We start from the raw sequence: 17,551 nt of genomic DNA on the forward strand, positions 1-17,551 counted from the left end.
CCCACAGCATGATGCTGCCACCACCATGCTTCACCTTAGGGATGGTGCCAGGTTGCCTTCAGAGGTGACGCTTGGCGTTCAGGCTAAAGGGTTCAATCTTGGTTTCATCAGACCAGAGAATCTTGTTTCTCATGGTCTGAGACTCTTTAGATGCCTTTTGGCAAAATCCAAGTGGGCTGTCCATGTGCCTTTTACTGAGGAGTGGCTTCCGTCTGGCCACCCTACCATAAAGGCCTGATTGGTAGAGTGCTGCAGAGGTGGTTGTCCTTCTGGAAGGTTCTCCCATCTCCACAGAGGATCTCTAGAGCTTAGTCAGAGTGACTTTTGTTTATCCATTTCACTTGCCTTGGCAATGTAAACATGTTTTCCATGCCAATAAAGCCCCTTGAATTGAATTGAATTGAATGGGAGTCTATGGGCCGTCAGCTCAAAAAACAAACATTAGTACCAATTTCATCAAAATCTTTTCCTAGATGTGAGATAATTAACTTGCTATCTGAAATATCGTATAGCTTTGAAATCGTGACATAACGTATTTTCAAGGAAAATAGTCCTATTTCCTCGACAATATACACTTTAGCAACCGCGTGATGCAGCATGACAACGTGAGCACAATTGATCGACAGTCTACTGGATGGGGCGTTAATACGTTCCTTCATTCATTGGATTCCTGTAAACTTTCTACATTATTTCTGGCAACGGCACAACGCAAGGCACCCTGGACTAAACAGGCAGACCATTAGAAAAATGTGCTTGACTCTGTTAAATAAAACATTTCTTGAGGTAGGAATATCGTAAAGAAATATGATCAATGTCTCATTGGCGAGAAGACAACCTCCGTCATGATGACATCAGCCAGTATTGAAATCTGACATGTATGGTTTCTTACAGACTTTTTCCATCTGAAAGTCATATTCCTATTGACTTCCAGTGTAGTGAGAGATACTTTATCCCGGTGCTACGTCATACCGGATGGATTTCTACCTGCTTGAACGCCAATAACTCCGATACACAAGAAAACATGAAATCAAATCAATACAACATGCAAAACCTTTCCTTTAAGGACCAGGGCTATACCAACACCAGGCACTAAAAGGAAGAAAACGGTCTGAAACTGGTAGTTTTGCCCAATTCTAATGAATATGCCCCTAGTTGAGTAATAATCAACATGTTGTCTGTATATCTGCGAAGAAAACCAGTAGACTCATTCACTTCCTATTTCTCAGCTCTGTTATCTCTATCTCTGTCCACAGCTGCTGACCTTTGGTGACCTTTGACAGCCTGATCATGATACCTACCCACCCTTTGACCTTCCTGACCCTGGGCATGGTCCTAACTCAGAGGTGAGAAGTTAGGGGTCATGGGTCAGGGAGAATCAGGAGATTATGTGGAAGGATTTGAATACACAGTGGTTCTCATATTGGTATTAATGTCACAGTTACTGACCTTACAGGTGGCTAGCTCATATTCCACACCTCTCTTCTTCTCTTCTCACCACCACCTCTTCTCTCTCTCTCCTACAGTGGATGTATTCTTCCTGAGAGTCACCACTGGGAGGACTCGAATGGCTCCCAGCTGCATCCCACCATCCAGAAACTAATGAAGGGATATAACCGCTACATGAGGCCCAACTTCAATGGTGAGGAGAGTGAACACACACACACTCTCTCTCTCTCTCTCACTCACTCACTCACTCACTCACTCACTCACTCACTCACTCACTCACTCACTCACTCACTCACTCACAAACTAATGAAGGGATATAACCACTACATTTGACCCTACTTCAATGGTGATGAGAGTTAACACACACACTCTCTCTCTCTCTCTCTCTCTCTCTCTCTCTCTCACTCACTCACTCACTCACAAACTAATGAAGGGATATAACCACTACATTTGACCCTACTTCAATGGTGATGAGAGTTAACACACACACTCTCTCTCACTCTCTCTCTCTCTCTCTCTCTCTCACTCACTCACTCACAAACTAATGAAGGGATATAACCACTACATTTGACCCTACTTCAATGGTGATGAGAGTTAACACACACACTCTCTCTCGCTCTCTCACACGCACGCACACACACGCACGCACACACAAACGAATGAAGTGCTATAACAGTATCTCTCTCCTCTCCCTCTCCAGAGGGCCCTGTTGAGATTGGGATGAGTCTGGATATCGCCAGCATTGATGCCATCTCAGAAATCAATATGGTAATGTTGAACCTGTGTGTGTGTGTGTGTGTGTGTGTGTGTGTGTGTGTGTGTGTGTGTGGTGTGTGTGTGTGTGTGTTTGGGTCTGCTTGCATGAATGTCTGTTTTAATGTGTACATCACTCACCTGGTCCTCAGGACTACACAGCCACTATCTTCCTGCGTCAGCGTTGGAGGGACTCCCGACTGGTATTCCCAGGGAATGAGAGTGTGAGTGTGGATGGACGACTAGTCTCCCTCCTCTGGATCCCAGACACCTTCATTCCAGACTCCAAACGCTCCTTCCTGCATGACGTCACCATGGAGAACCGTCTCATACGGATCTTCAGCAACGGGACCGTTCTCTATGCTCTACGGTATGTACTAGTGTCCTGTGTACTTGTGGCTCAGTCGCTAGAGCATGGCGCTTGCAATGCCAAGGGTTGTGGGTCTGAATCCTTCTGGGGCCACCCGTACGTAAAAAATGTATGCCTGACTGTAATTCGCCTTGGATAAAAGCGTCAGCTTACTGGCATGTATTGTTATATTATTATAAACTGGGTGGTTCGAGCCCTGAATTTTTTTATTTTTTATTTATTTTTTATTTCACCTTTATTTAACCAGGTAGGCCAGTTGAGAACAAGTTCTCATTTGCAACTGCGACCTGGCCAAGATAAAGCATAGCAGTGTGAGCAGACAACACAGAGTTACACATGGAATAAACAATTAACAAGTCAATAACACAGTAGAAAACAAAGGGGGGAGTCTATATACAATGTGTGCAAAAGGCATGAGGAGGTAGGCGAATAATTACAATTTTGCAGATTAACACTGGAATGATAAATGATCAGATGGTCATGTACAGGTAGAGATATTGGTGTGCAAAAGAGCAAGTAAATAAATAAAAACAGTATGGGGATGAGGTAGGTGAAAATGGGTGGGCTATTTACCAATAGACTATGTACAGCAGCAGCGATCGGTTAGCTGCTCAGATAGCTGATGTTTGAAGTTGGTGAGGGAGATAAAAGTCTCCAACTTCAGCGATTTTTGCAATTGTTCCAGTCACAGGCAGCAGAGTACTGGAACGAAAGGCGGCCAAATGAGGTGTTGGCTTTAGGGATGATCAGTGAGATACACCTGCTGGAGCGCGTGCTACGGGTGGGTGTTGCCATCGTGACCAGTGAACTGAGATAAGGCGGAGCTTTACCTAGCATGGACTTGTAGATGACCTGGAGCCAGTGGGTCTGGCGGGAATATGTAACGAGGGCCAGCCGACCAGAGCATACAGGTCGCAGTGGTGGGTGGTATAAGGTGCTTTAGTGACAAAACGGATGGCACTGTGATAGACTGCATCCAGAATGCTGATTGGCTGACAGCCGTGGTATATCAGACCCTATACCACGGGTATGACAAAACATTTATTTTTACTCCTCTAATTACGTTGGTAACCAGTTTATAATAGCAATAAGGCACCTTGGGGGTTCGTGGTATATGGCCAATATACACGCTGTGTCCTGAGAACAGCCCTTAGCTGTGGTATATTTGCCATATACCACCCCCCCCATGTGTTATTGCTTAATTATATTACTACTGACCAGGCATGCACCGTTCACGATGCTTTAGTTTACTATACACGTTACTGACCAATCATTACCAACACTGTTACTATGATGAAATCATTATTATATTACTACTGACCAGACATGCACCAGCTTACTACTGAAATTAAGATGAAATCGTTGTTATTATGTGTGTTATGTGTTAAATTTCCTCATAAACATTTGTCAATGTAGTCATAGAGCGTTATGAAACTATGATAAATCCCACTGGGAAATGTCATGAATACATCAATCTAAATGAACCGCTTATGTCTTATAACTTACTTATTACGTTCCACTTCTTTACCATGTCAGTCAAACCTCTTGAAAAGACAGGAGAGTTCTTCATGAAAATGCTGTTTTTATTAGATTTTTTATAGATAAAGCAGTTTAAAAACCAACAGATGATAAAAGGTGTAAAAGCTCAAATCTTCTAGTTTCTAGTGTTATTAGTCGTATGTACGGGATACACACTGTCCAACAAAATGCTTACTTGAAGGTTCCTTCTAGACGATGCAACAACAACAATAAATAGTCAAATATAAGAATATGAACATAAAGTAAATGTCAGTACAATAGAATTATACAATTTACACATGTATTAGGGAAGGGGGGTGGGGGGCTAGTGTATAAAGTGAGTAGTATAATAGGAGTTTGGAAACAGCAGTTGTGATGTGTGTGTATAGCATGAATGTATATGTGTGTGTGTCTGGATATGTGTATGTCTGTGTGTGTGTGTGTGTGTGTGTGTGTGTGTGTGTGTCTGTGTGGATGTGTGTATGTGGATGTGTGTATGTCTGTGTGGGTGTGTGTATGTGGATGTGTGTATGTCTGTGTGGGTGTGTGTATGTGGATGTGTGTATGTCTGTGTGGGTGTGTTTATGTGGATGTGTGTATGTCTGTGTGGATGTGTGTATGCGGATCAAATCAAATCAAATCCAATTTTATTTGTCACATACACATGGTTAGCAGATGTTAGTGCGAGTGTAGCGAAATGCTTGTGCTTCTAGTTCCGACAATGCAGTAATAACCAACAAGTAATCTAACTAACAATTCCAAAACTACTACCTTATAGACACAAGTGTAAGGGGATAAAGAATATGTACATAAAGATATATGAATGAGTGATGGTACAGAGCAGCATAGGCAAGATACAGTAGATGGTATTGAGTGCAGTATATACATATGAGATGAGTATGTAAACAAAGTGGCATAGTTAAAGTGGCTAGTGATACATGTATTACATAAGGATGCAGTAGATGATATAGAGTACAGTATATACGTATACATATGAGATTAATAATGTAGGGTATGTAAACATTATATTAGGTAGCATTGTTTAAAGTGGCTAGTGATATATTTTACATCATTTCCCATCAATTCCCATTATTAAAGTGGCTGGAGTTGAGTCAGTGTGTTGGCAGCAGCCACTCAATGTTAGTGGTGGCTGTTAAACAGTCTGATGGCCTTGAGATAGAAGCTGTTTTTCAGTCTCTCGGTCCCAGCTTTGATGCACCTGTACTGACCTCGCCTTCTGGATGATAGCGGGGTGAACAGGCAGTGGCTTGGGTGGTTGTTGTCCTTGATGATCTTTATGGCCTTTCTGTGACATCGGGTGGTGTAGGTGTCCTGGAGGGCAGGTAGTTTGCCCCCGGTGATGCGTTGTGCAGACCTCACTACCCTCTGGAGAGCCTTACGGTTGTGGGAGGAGCAGTTGCCGTACCAGGCGGTGATACAGCCCGACAGGATGCTCTCGATTGTGCATCTGTAGAAGTTTGTGAGTGCTTTTGGTGACAAGCCGAATTTCTTCAGCCTCCTGAGGTTGAAGAGGCGCTGCTGCGCCTTCTTCACGATGCTGTCTGTGTGGGTGGACCAATTCAGTTTGTCTGTGATGTGTACGCCGAGGAACTTAAAACTTACTACCCTCTCCACTACTGTTCCATCGATGTGGATGGGGGGGTGTTCCCTCTGCTGTTTCCTGAAGTCCACAATCATCTCCTTAGTTTTGTTGACGTTGAGTGTGAGGTTATTTTCCTGACACCACACTCAAATCAAATCAAATCAAATCAAATTTTATTTGTCACATACACATGGTTAGCAGATGTTAATGCAAGTGTAGCGAAATGCTTGTGCTTCTAGTTCCGACAATGCAGTAATAACGAACAAGTAATCTAACTAACAATTCCAAAAAAAAAAACTACTGTCTTATACACAGTGTAAGGGGATAAAGAATATGTACATAAGGATATATGAATGAGTGATGGTACAGAGCAGCATAGGCAAGATACAGTAGATGATATCGAGTACAGTATATACATATGAGATGAGTATGTAAACCAAGTGGCATAGTTAAAGTGGCTAGTGATACATGTATTACATAAGGATGCAGTCGATGATATAGAGTACAGTATCTACGTATGCATATGAGATGAATAATGTAGGGTAAGTAACATTATATAAGGTAGCATTGTTTAAAGTGGCTAGTGATATATTTACATAATTTCCCATCAATTCCCATGATTAAAGTGGCTGGAGTAGAGTCAGTGTCATTGACAGTGTGTTGGCAGTAGCCACTCAATGTTAGTGGTGGCTGTTTAACAGTCTGATGGCCTTGAGATAGAAGCTGTTTTTCAGTCTCTCGGTCCCAGCTTTGATGCACCTGTACTGACCTCGCCTTCTGGATGACAGCGGGGTGAACAGGCAGTGGCTCGGGTGGTTGATGTCCTTGATGATCTTTATGGCCTTCCTGTAGCATCGGGTGGTGTAGGTGTCCTGGAGGTCAGGTAGTTTGCCCCCGGTGATGCGTTGTGCAGACCTCACTACCCTCCGAGGGCCCTCACCTCCTCCCTGTAGGCCGTCTCGTCGTTGTTGGTAATCAAGCCTACCACTGTTGTGTCGTCCGCAAACTTGATGATTGAGTTGGTGGCGTGCGTGGCCACGCAGTCGTGGGTGAACAGGGAGTACAGGAGAGGGCTCAGAACGCACCCTTGTGGGGCCCCAGTGTTGAGGATCAGCGGGGTGGAGATGTTGTTGCCTACCCTCACCACCTGGGGGTGGCCCGTCAGGAAGTCCAGTACCCAGTTGCACAGGGCGGGGTCGAGACCCAGGGTCTCGAGCTTGATGACGAGCTTGGAGGGCACTATGGTGTTAAATGCCGAGCTGTAGTTGATGAACAGCATTCTCACATAGGTATTCCTCTTGTCCAGATGGGTTAGGGCAGTGTGCAGTGTGGTTGAGATTGCATCGTCTGTGGACATATTTGGGCGGTAAGCAAATTGGAGTGGGTCTAGGGTGTCAGGTAGGGTGGAGGTGATATGGTCCTTGACTAGTGTCTCAAAGCACTTCATGATGACGGAAGTGAGTGCTACGGGGCGGTAGTCGTTTAGCTCAGTTACCTTAGCTTTCTTGGGAACAGGAACAATGGTGGCCCTCTTGAAGCATGTGGGAACAACAGACTGGGATAGGGATTGATTGAATATGTCTGTAAACACACCAGCCAGCTGGTCTGCGCATGCTCTGAGGGCGCGGCTAGCGATGCCGTCTGGGCCTGCAGCCTTGCGAGGGTTGACACGTTTAAATGTTTTCCTCACGTCGGCTGCAGTGAAGGAGAGTCCGCATGTTTTAGTTGCGGGCCTTGTCAGTGGCACTGTATTGTCCTCAAAGCGGGCAAAAAAGTTATTTAGTCTGCCTGGGAGCAAGACATCCTGGTCCATGACTGGGCTGGTTTTCTTTTTGTAATCCGTGATTGACTGTAGACTCTGCCACATGCCTCTTGTGTCTGAGCCGTTGAATTGAGATTCTACTTTGTCTCTATACTGACGCTTAGCTTGTTTGATAGCCTTGCGGAGGGAATAGCTGCACTGTTTGTATTCGGTCATGTTACCAGACACCTTGCCCTGATTAAAAGCAGTGGTTCGCACTTTCAGTTTCACGCGAATGCTGCCATCAATCCACGGTTTCTGGTTTGGGAATGTTTTAATCGTTGCTATGGGAACGACATCTTCAATGCACGTTCTAATGAACTCGCTCACCGAATCAGCGTATTCGTCAATGTTGTTGTCTGACGCAATACGGAACATATCCCAGTCCACGTGATGGAAGCAGTCTTGGAGTGTGGAATCAGATTGGTCGGACCAGCGTTGAACAGACCTCAGCGCGGGAGCTTCTTGTTTTAGTTTCTGTCTGTAGGCAGGGATCAAAAAAATTGAGTCGTGGTCAGCTTTTCCGAAAGGAGAGCGGGGCACGGCCTTATATGCGTCGCGGAAGTTGGAATAGCAATGATCCAAGGTTTTTCCAGCCCTGGTTGCGCAATCGATATGCTGATAAAATTTAGGGTGTCTTGTTTTCAGATTAGCCTTGTTAAAATCCCCAGCTACAATGAATGCAGCCTCCGGATAAATGGATTCCAGTTTGCAAAGAGTCAAATAAAGTTCGTTCAGAGCCATCGATGTGTCTGCTTGGGGGGGAATATATACGGCTGTGATTATAATCGAAGAGAATTCCCTTGGTAGATAATGTGGTCGACATTTGATTGTGAGGAATTCTAAATCAGGTGAACAGAAGGACTTGAGTTCCTGTATGTTGTTGTGGCCACAACACGTCACGTTAACCATAAAGCATACGCCCCCGCCCCTCTTCTTACCAGAAAGATGTTTCTGTCGGCGCGACCCTGGGGGTGTTGAAGTACAGATAGAGGGCCCTGGGGGTGTTGAAGTACAGATAGAGGGCCCTGGCGGTGTTGAAGTACAGATAGAGGGCCCTGGTGGTGTTGAAGTACAGATAGAGGGCCCTGGGGGTGTTGAAGAACAGATAGAGGGCCCTGGGGGTGTTGAAGTACAGATACAGGGCCCTGGGGGTGTTGAAGTACAGATACAGGGCCCTGGTGGTGTTGAAGTACAGACAGAGGGCCCTGGGGGTGTTGAAGTACAGATAGAGGGCCCTGGTGTTGTTGAAGTACAGACAGGGGCCCTGGGGGTGTTGAAGTACAGACAGGGGCCCTGGGGGTGTTGAAGTACAGATAGAGGGCCCTGGGGGTGTTGAAGTACAGATAGAGGGCCCTGGTGGTGTTGAAGTACAGATAGAGGGCCCTGGGGGTGTTGAAGTACAGATAGAGGGCCGTGGTGGTGTTGAAGTACAGATAGAGGGCCCTGTGGGTGTTGAAGTACAGATAGAGGGCCCGGGTGGTGTTGAAGTACAGATAGAGGGCCCTGGAGGTGTTGAAATACAGATAGAGGGCCCTGGAGGTGTTGAAGTACAGATAGAGGGCCCTGGTGGTAATGAAGTACAGACAGAGGGCCCTGGGACTGTTGAAGTACAGGTAGAGGGCCCTGTGGGTGTTGAAGTACAGATAGAGGGCCCTAGTGGTGTTGAAGTACAGACAGAGAGCCCTGGGACTGTTGAAGTACAGGTAGAGGGCCCTGTGGGTGTTGAAGTACTGAGGGTGAGGGTGTTGAAGTACAGATAGAGGGCCGTGGGGGTGTTGAAGTACAGATAGAGGGCCGTGGTGGTGTTGAAGTACAGATAGAGGGCCCTGGTGGTGTTGAAGTACCGATAGAGGGCCGTGGTGGTGTTGAAGTACAAATATAGGGCCGTGAGGGTGTTGAAGTACAGATAGAGGGCCGTGGTGGTGTTGAAGTACAGATAGAGGGCCCTGGAGGTGTTGAAGTACCGATATAGGGCCGTGGTGGTGTTGAAGTACAGATATAGGGCCCTGGAGGTGTTGAAGTACAGACAGTGGGCCCTGGGACTGTTGAAGTACAGGTAGATGGCCCTGGTGGTGTTGAAGTACAGATAGAGGGCCCTAGTGGTGTTGAAGTACAGACAGAGAGCCCTGGGACTGTTGAAGTACAGGTAGAGGGCCCTGTGGGTGTTGAAGTACAGATAGAGGGCCCTGAGGGTGTTGAAGTACAGATAGAGGGCCGTGGGGGTGTTGAAGTACAGATAGAGGGCCGTGGGGGTGTTGAAGTACAGATAGAGGGCCGTGGGGTGTTGAAGTACAGATAGGGGGCCGTGGTGGTGTTGAAGTACAGATAGAGGGCCCTGGTGGTGTTGAAGTACCGATAGAGGGCCGTGGTGGTGTTGAAGTACAGATATAGGGCCTTGTTAGTGTTGAAAGTACAGATAGAGGGCCCTGGAGGTGTTGAAGTACAGATAGAGGGCCCTGGTGGTGATGAAGTACAGATAGAGGGCCCTGGTGGTGATGAAGTACAGATAGAGGGCCCTGGAGGTGTTGAAGTACAGATAGAGGGCCCTGGAGGTGTTGAAGTACAGATAGAGGACCCTGGTGGTGTTGAAGTACAGATAGAGGGCCCTGGGGGTGTTGAAGTACAGGGCCCTGGTGGTCGTCACCAATATCAGCAGCACTACGACCAGTCTGTAGTAAACAAAGTAAACAAGTCTGGGTCAGTTACCTGTCACAGTGAGGGAGAGGAGCTCAGTCTCAGAGGAGGTTAACTCAGGAACACAGCTGTGTTTCCGTCGGTGGAAATCTACATTAAGGAAGAAGAAGGCATCAGAGTGATTGACAGCTGGCTAAGTCTGGGTTCTGTTGGAGCCGGTGAATGTGTGGAGGAAAGAGCCTCCTGGGTACAGTGGCTGAGTGGAGCAGGTGGTGGTGAAGCTGTGGACTCTGAACACCTCTGGCCCCTGGAGACCCCTCCCGTTGAGACATTCAGGGAGATATTAGGCTGGAACAGAAGATCTGAGCAGGCTATGTTAACAGAGAGATGTTGTATAACACTGTCATCATAATACTCCTTTTCACACCCCCTGAGTGCAGGCTCAGTGCCACGGTAGTTAACTACATCCCAGACCCTTTGTAACCAGAGGACTACTACTATTGAAACAGCAGAGCCAAGGATGGTACAGTTGTCTACATCCTACAGTTGAATGCTTCATTTCCCACTGAAGAGGTCTCACAATCCTCCACCATCAAATCCTGTTGTACATCTCCAGTGTACCTGCACAGCGACCAGCCTCACATCATCAGGCTGTGAGCAGGTCAGTCCAACAGCGTTATCAGGGAAACGGGTGTGTTCTTCTCTGGCTGAGGTGTTACAGTGTAAGATAAGAGTCTTGTCTTTACACTGGAACTCAGTAGCCCAGGTTGGACCCTCACCTCCATAGAGCTGAAGGTGCCCCACAACCAATCTCTATGTGTAGAGGTCAGCTCCATCCACAAGCCTTGCCGACTCTGAACAGACCACATTGGCTCTGGCATAACAATAAACATACTAACCCATTTCATACTCCCGAAGAGTAGACTCCATTCCTGTGCATCTAACCCTCTCTGCAAAAACCATTCCCTTTCCAACTGGATGACCGTAAGGTACACCAACAGGTTGTCCACAGCCCAGCTGTCTATCAACAGGTTGTCCACAGCCCAGCTGTCTATCAACAGGTTGTCCACAGCCCAGCTGTCTATCAACAGGTTGTCCACAGACCAGCTGTCTATCAACAGGTTGTCCACAGCCCAGCTGTCTATCAACAGGTTGTCCACAGCCCAACTGTCTACATACCACCTTTGCATCTATCACTCTCTATATCTCACTCCATTTCTCTCTCTCTCCACCCCCATCTCCCCACCCTCCCCATCACAGAATAACAGCGACCATCGCCTGCAACATGGACCTGACCAAGTACCCAATGGACAGACAGGTGTGCACACTGCAGCTGGAGAGCTGTGAGTAGCCCACACACACGCACGTACACACACATGCACACACATGCACACGCGCACGCACACACACATGCACACAGTCTTGTACAGCTAACCTTGTGGGGACATACAATTCAGTCCCATTCAAAAATCCTATTTTCCCTATCCCTAACCTGTACTCTTACCCTAACCTTAACCCTAACCCTAACCTCCTAACCTTTAGTTCGAACACTAAATCTAATCTTAGTGTTAAATTTAACCCTACACTCCCTGAAAAATTGCTTTTGACCTCGTGGGGACTAACAAAATGTCACCAGTTGGTCAAATGTTTGTTTGTTTACTATTGTTGTGGAGACTTCTGGTGCTAGTATAGTTAAACACGTCCATGGAGGATAAGTGTGTGATTGTGTGTGTTTCCAGGGGGCTACAACCTACAGGATGTAATATTCTACTGGACTAGAGGGAATGACTCAGTGAAGGGTCTGGACACACTGCGCCTTGCCCAGTACAGTGTTGAGACTTACTACACATCTGTTTCTGAGGCTGTCTATGAGACAGGTACCTGTGTGTGTGTGTGTGTGTGTGTGTGTGTGTGTGTGTGTGTGTGTGTGTGTGTGTGTGTGCGCGCGAGTAAACACAACTTACCTTACAGTCTACTGGTCTACCTCACCAAATACGACACTATAGAGTCAGATAACTGCTTCTAACTTGTTCGTGTGTGTGTGTGTGTGTGTGTATGTATGTATGTATATATGTATGTATGTATGTATATATGTATGTATATAGGGCTGTACCCGAAGCTGGTGCTCCACTTTGCTCTGCGCAGAAACGTGTTGTTCTTTATCCTGGAGACATACGCCCCTTCTACTCTGTTGGTGGTGCTCTCCTGGGTCTCCTTCTGGATCAGCCAATCATCTGTCCCTGCACGCACCTGCATCGGTCAGTCACACTGCGTGTGTGTATTAACCCTGTCACTTACATATTCATTCATTAATTTGAGTATAGAGTACAAGCAAGTTCCATTCCTCATCCATCCACCCATCCATCTAGGTGTATTACAACTGACTATGACTGTCATTATAATGATTCTCCAGGTGTGACCACAGTGCTGACGATGACTGTTATTATAATGATTCTCCAGGTGTGACCACAGTGCTGACGATGACTGTCATTATAATGATTCTCCAGGTGTGACGATGACTGTCATTATAATGATTCTCCAGGTGTGACCACAGTGCTGACTATGACTGTCATTATAATGATTATCCAGGTGTGACCACAGTGCTGACTATGACTGTCATTATAATGATTCTCCAGGTGTGACCACAGTACTGACAATGACTACTCTCATGATGGGTGCCCGTACCTCTCTCCCCAACGCCAACTGTTTCATCAAGGCCATAGACGTGTACCTGGGCATCTGTTTCACCTTCATCTTTGGGGCGCTGCTGGAGTATGCCTGCGCCCACTTCTGTACCGTCCAGCACCAAACCGTAGGAGACATACACAGGGTGGGTCAAATAGAGAAAAGTGTGTGTGTGTGTCAAATGAAATCAAATGCTATTTGTCACAAGCTTGGTAAACAACAGGTGCAGACTAACAGTGACGGGTCCATCCCCAACAATGCAGAGTGTGTATGTTTATATGTGTACTTGTCTACCATATTTCTGAGATGAGACCCCCCCCCCCACACACAAAATGTCTCTCTTCTCCTCAGGAGCTCCTTCAGGAGTTTGATGACTCCAACAGAAACGGTACCATGCCCGTGGTCAGCTCCAGCCAAGCAAATCAGGTCCTGGAGCTAGGCTCCACCCAAAAGGATCTTGTTGACCAATCGGGGACGAGTGTCAGCGAGGCCGAGGCTACAGAGAAGAAGCCGGAGAAGGGGTGTGGCCTGACGTCGTTTAAGAACGTGGCGTGGCGTGCGTTGTCTGTGTTTAGTGTAGAGAACCCTCACAACATCGACCGCCATGCTCGCACCATGTTCCCCCTCACCTTCCTGGCGGTTAATGTCTTCTACTGGCTCTACTATCTCTTCATCTGATCTGAGTAGCACACATCTCTTCATCTGATCTGAGTAGCACACATCAAATCATCTGATATGATCTGAGCAGTACACATCTCTGATCTGAGTAGCACACATCTCTTCATCTGATCTGAGCAGTACACATCTCTGATCTGAGTAGCACACATCTCTTCATCTGATCTGAGCAGTACACATCTCTGATCTGATCTGAGTAGCACGCATCTCTTGATCTGATCCGAGTAGCTCACATCTCTTCATCTGATCTGAGTAGCACACATCCCATCATCTGATCTGATCTGAGTAGCACACATCTCTTCATCTGATCTGAGTAGCACACATCCCATCATCTGATCTGATCTGAGCAGTACACATCTCTGATCTGATCTGGGTAGCACACATCTCTTCATATGATCTGAGCAGTACACATCTCTGATCTGATCTGAGCAGCACACATCTCTTCATCTGATCTGAGCAGTACACATCTCTGATCTGAGTAGCACACATCTCTTCATCTGATCTGAGCAGTACACATCTCTGATCTGAGTAGCACGCATCTCTTGATCTGATCCGAGTAGCTCACATCTCTTCATCTGATCTGAATCGCATACATCTCTTCATCTGATCTGAATCGCATACATCTCTTGATCTGATCTGAATAGTTCACATCTCATCATCTGATCTGATCCGAATGGCCCCCTATTTCCTATGAGGTGCACTACTTTTGACCAAAGCCCAGTAGTGCACTATATATTGCGTCCAAAATGGCCCCCTATTTCCTATGAGGTGCACTACTTTTGACCAAACTCCAGTAGTGCGCTATATAGGGACTGTGTCCAAAATGGCCCCCTTTTCCCTATGTAGTGCACTACTTTGACCAACACCTATAGAGAAGGACCCTGGTCAAAAATGGTGCACTACACTCTTAGAAAAAAAGGTGCTAGCTAGAACTTTAAAGGGTTCTTAAGTTGTCTACATAGGAGGACCCATTGAAGAACCCTTATTGGTTTAAGGTAGAACCTTTTTGGTTCCTGGTAAAACCCTTTTGGGTTCCATGTATAGTTAATTCAGAAAGTATTCAGATCCCTTGACATATTACACATTTTGTTACATTACAGCCTTATTCTAAAATGGATGAAATAGTTAACTTTTCTTCTCATCAATCTACACACAATATCCCATAATGACAAAGCAAAAACAGATTTTTTGGAATATTAGCAAATGTATGAAAAATGTCAAATTGAAATATCAAATTCAGACCCTTCACTCAGTACGTTGTTGAAACACCTTTGGCAAAGATTACAGCCTCGAGTCATCTTGGGTATGACTCTACAAGCTTGGCACAAAAGTATTTGGGGAGTTTCTCCCATCCTTCTCTGCAGATCCTCTCAAGCTCTGTCAGGTTGGATGGGGAGCATCGCTGCACAGCTATTTTTAGGTCTCTCCAGAGATGTTCGATCGGGTTATAAAGTCTGGGCTCTGGCTGGGCCGCTCAAGGACATTCAGAGACTTGTCTCGAAACCACTCCTGCATTGTCTTGGCTCTGTGCTTAGGGTTGTTGTCCTGTTGGAAGGTGAACCTTCGACACAGTCTGAGGTCCTGAGCGCTCTGGAGCAGGATTTCATCAAGTATCTCTCTGGACTTTGCTCTGTTCATCTTTCCCTCGATCCTGACTAGTCTCCCAGTCCCTGCCGCTGAAAACCATCCCCACAGCATGATGCTGCCACCACCATGCTTCACCATAGGGATTCATCAGAACAGAGAATCTTGTTCTCATGGTCTGAGAGTCTTTAGGTGCATTTTGGCAAACTCCAAGCAGGCGGTCATGTGCTTTTTCACTGTGGAGTGGCTTCCGTCTGGCCACTCTACCGTAAAGGCCTGATTGGTGGAGTGCTGCAGAGATCTTTGTCCTTCTGGAAGGTTCTCCCATCTCCACAGCAGAACTCTGGAGCTCTGTCAGAGTGACCATTGGGTTCTTGGTCACCTCCCATTTCTAGAAAAAGTATTGGTGGATCCAAACTTCTTCCATTTAAGAATGATGGAGACCACTGTTTTCTTAGGGACCTTCAATGCTGCCGAAACGTGTTGGTACCCTTCCCCAGATCTTGGCCTCAACATAAGCATTATGTCTCAGAGCTCTATGGACAATTCCTTCTCATGGCTTGGTTTTTGCTCTGACAGGCACTGTCAACTGTGGGACCTTATATAGACAGGTGTGTGCCTTTCCAAGTCATGTCCAATCAATTGAATTTTCCACAGGTGGACTCCAATCAAGTTGTACAAACATCTCAAGGATGATCAATGGAAACAAGATGCACCTGAGCTCAATTTCTTGTCTCATAGCAAAGGGTCTGAATACTTATTTAAATAAGGTATTTCTGTTTTTTTAAACCAAAAAGGGTTCTACCTGGAATGGAACCGAAATGGGGTTTTCTATGGAGACAGCCAAATAACTATTTTGGAACCCTTTTTTCTAAGTGTGTATATAGGGATGAGGTGCCACTGGACTGCCCCACACTGGACTGCCCACACTGGACTGCCCCACACTGGACTGCCTCACACTGGACTGCCCCACACTGGACTGCCCCACACTGGACTGCCCCACACTGGACTGCCCTACACTGGACTGCCCTACACTGGACTGCCCTACACTGGACTGCCCTACACTGGACTGCCCCACACTGGACTGCCCCACACTGGACTGCCCTACACTGGCCTGCCCTCCACTGGCCTGCCCTCCACTGGCCTGCCCTCCACTGGACTGCCCTCCACTGGCCTGCCCTCCACTGGACTGCCCTCCACTGGCCTGCCCTCCACTGGACCGCCCTTCACTGGACTGCCCTACACTGGACTGCCCTTCACTGGACTGCCCTTCACTGGACTGCCCTACACTGGACTGCCCTACACTGGACTGCCCTCCACTGGCCTGCCCTACACTGGATCAAACCTATCATTCAATGGCCTTCATAAACTTTGGATGCATTTTTGTATCTGTAATTTTTTTTATCATGGGTATATTATTTATGATTTATTTATTTGTGTACTTGTGCTTGTCTTGTGAATTTGCAACAATAAAATAGTGGACCATATATTTCAATGTGATTTGTCTATAGTGAGTAGGCCTATCCAGACATACTGATCACACTGCTCGGGTCGCGTGCGTGAGCATTGCAAAATAAATGTACAAATACATGTTATCCAATCATTGCACCCACACTCTCCCATCTACTCATTAGTTTTTAGGAGCATATACCCATGTGCCACCTCCTCATTGGTTTTTAGGAGCATATACCCATGTGGGTGATTGAAATATGAACTGAGCTCCACACTCCAGTCCAGTTGGTAGTGGTAATGCACCTTAAAGTTAGTTACCAACCGCCATATAAAGTCAAAGGAAGAAGAAAAAGCCTTGAAGAAGGAGAGACTGTTTGAAACAAACCATATTTACCCTTTTATCTGTGGATTAAATGTCGGAGCAGAGGACCTTATGCATTTCAGATAAAATAACAACAATAACAGCTAAATTGCCGTACATGTTTAACGCTTTTCGACCTGTCCCCAAATGAATATAGATGGTTTGGGGTTTGTTTTGATATTTCAACCTGCGTGTCCTGATGGCGTCTGGTGTGAGTGGACAAAATCAACATGCACCCGGTCTAGTCAGCATGTAAGCCTAACATAGAGTAGGTGTAATACCTTTCTGAATCAAATGGTGGGACTATTGTTCTTCAGAGACAAAGGCTTCATCTGACACTGATGTACACTACATGATTAAAAGTATGTGAACACCTGCTCATTGAACATCTCATTCCAAAATCATGGGTGTTGATATGGAGTTGGTCCCCCCTTTGCTGCTATTACAGCCTCCACTGCTCTGGGAAGGCTTTCCACTAGGTGTTGGAACATTGCTGCAGGGACTTTCTTCCATTCAGGAGGAAACCTGGCACCACCCCGACGGTGAAGCATGGTGGTGGCACCACCATGCTGTGGGGATGTTTTTCAGCGGCAGGGACTGGGAGACTATTCAGGATCGAGGTAAAGATGAATGGAGCAAAGTACAGAGAGATCCTTGATGAAAACC

The 17,551-nt window shown here is 46.3% G+C and overlaps 2 protein-coding genes across 2 annotated transcripts; both read left to right on the top strand.

Moving 5' to 3' along the window:
• The first annotated feature begins 2,166 nt into the window (after positions 1 to 2,166).
• On the top strand, positions 2,167 to 13,136 carry LOC121847030 (gamma-aminobutyric acid receptor subunit pi-like). The gene is made up of 6 exons (XM_042326322.1): positions 2,167 to 2,214; positions 2,352 to 2,569; positions 11,389 to 11,471; positions 11,868 to 12,005; positions 12,234 to 12,386; positions 12,765 to 13,136. The coding sequence occupies exons 1-6, from the start codon at positions 2,167 to 2,169 to the stop codon at positions 13,121 to 13,123; spliced, it is 999 nt and encodes a 332-aa protein (XP_042182256.1). The 3' UTR covers positions 13,124 to 13,136.
• A 70-nt stretch (positions 13,137 to 13,206) lies between these two features.
• LOC121846933 (gamma-aminobutyric acid receptor subunit pi-like) lies at positions 13,207 to 13,491 on the top strand. The gene has a single exon (XM_042325974.1). It carries the CDS (start codon positions 13,207 to 13,209, stop codon positions 13,489 to 13,491), a length of 285 nt encoding a protein of 94 aa, XP_042181908.1.
• The last annotated feature ends 4,060 nt before the right edge of the window (positions 13,492 to 17,551 follow it).

Source organism: Oncorhynchus tshawytscha, linkage group LG08, assembly GCF_018296145.1.
Source record: "Oncorhynchus tshawytscha isolate Ot180627B linkage group LG08, Otsh_v2.0, whole genome shotgun sequence".
NCBI lineage: Eukaryota > Metazoa > Chordata > Actinopteri > Salmoniformes > Salmonidae > Oncorhynchus > Oncorhynchus tshawytscha.

Coding starts and splice junctions, on each gene's coding strand:
- LOC121846933 (XM_042325974.1), top strand. CDS start 13,207: ATGCCCGTGGTCAGCTCCAGCCAAGCAAATCAGGTCCTGGAGCTAGGC.
- LOC121847030 (XM_042326322.1), top strand. CDS start 2,167: ATGAGTCTGGATATCGCCAGCATTGATGCCATCTCAGAAATCAATATG. Junction 2,215..2,351: donor CCATCTCAGAAATCAATATG/GTAATGTTGAAC, acceptor CCTGGTCCTCAG/GACTACACAGCCACTATCTT. Junction 11,472..11,867: donor CACACTGCAGCTGGAGAGCT/GTGAGTAGCCCA, acceptor GTGTGTTTCCAG/GGGGCTACAACCTACAGGAT.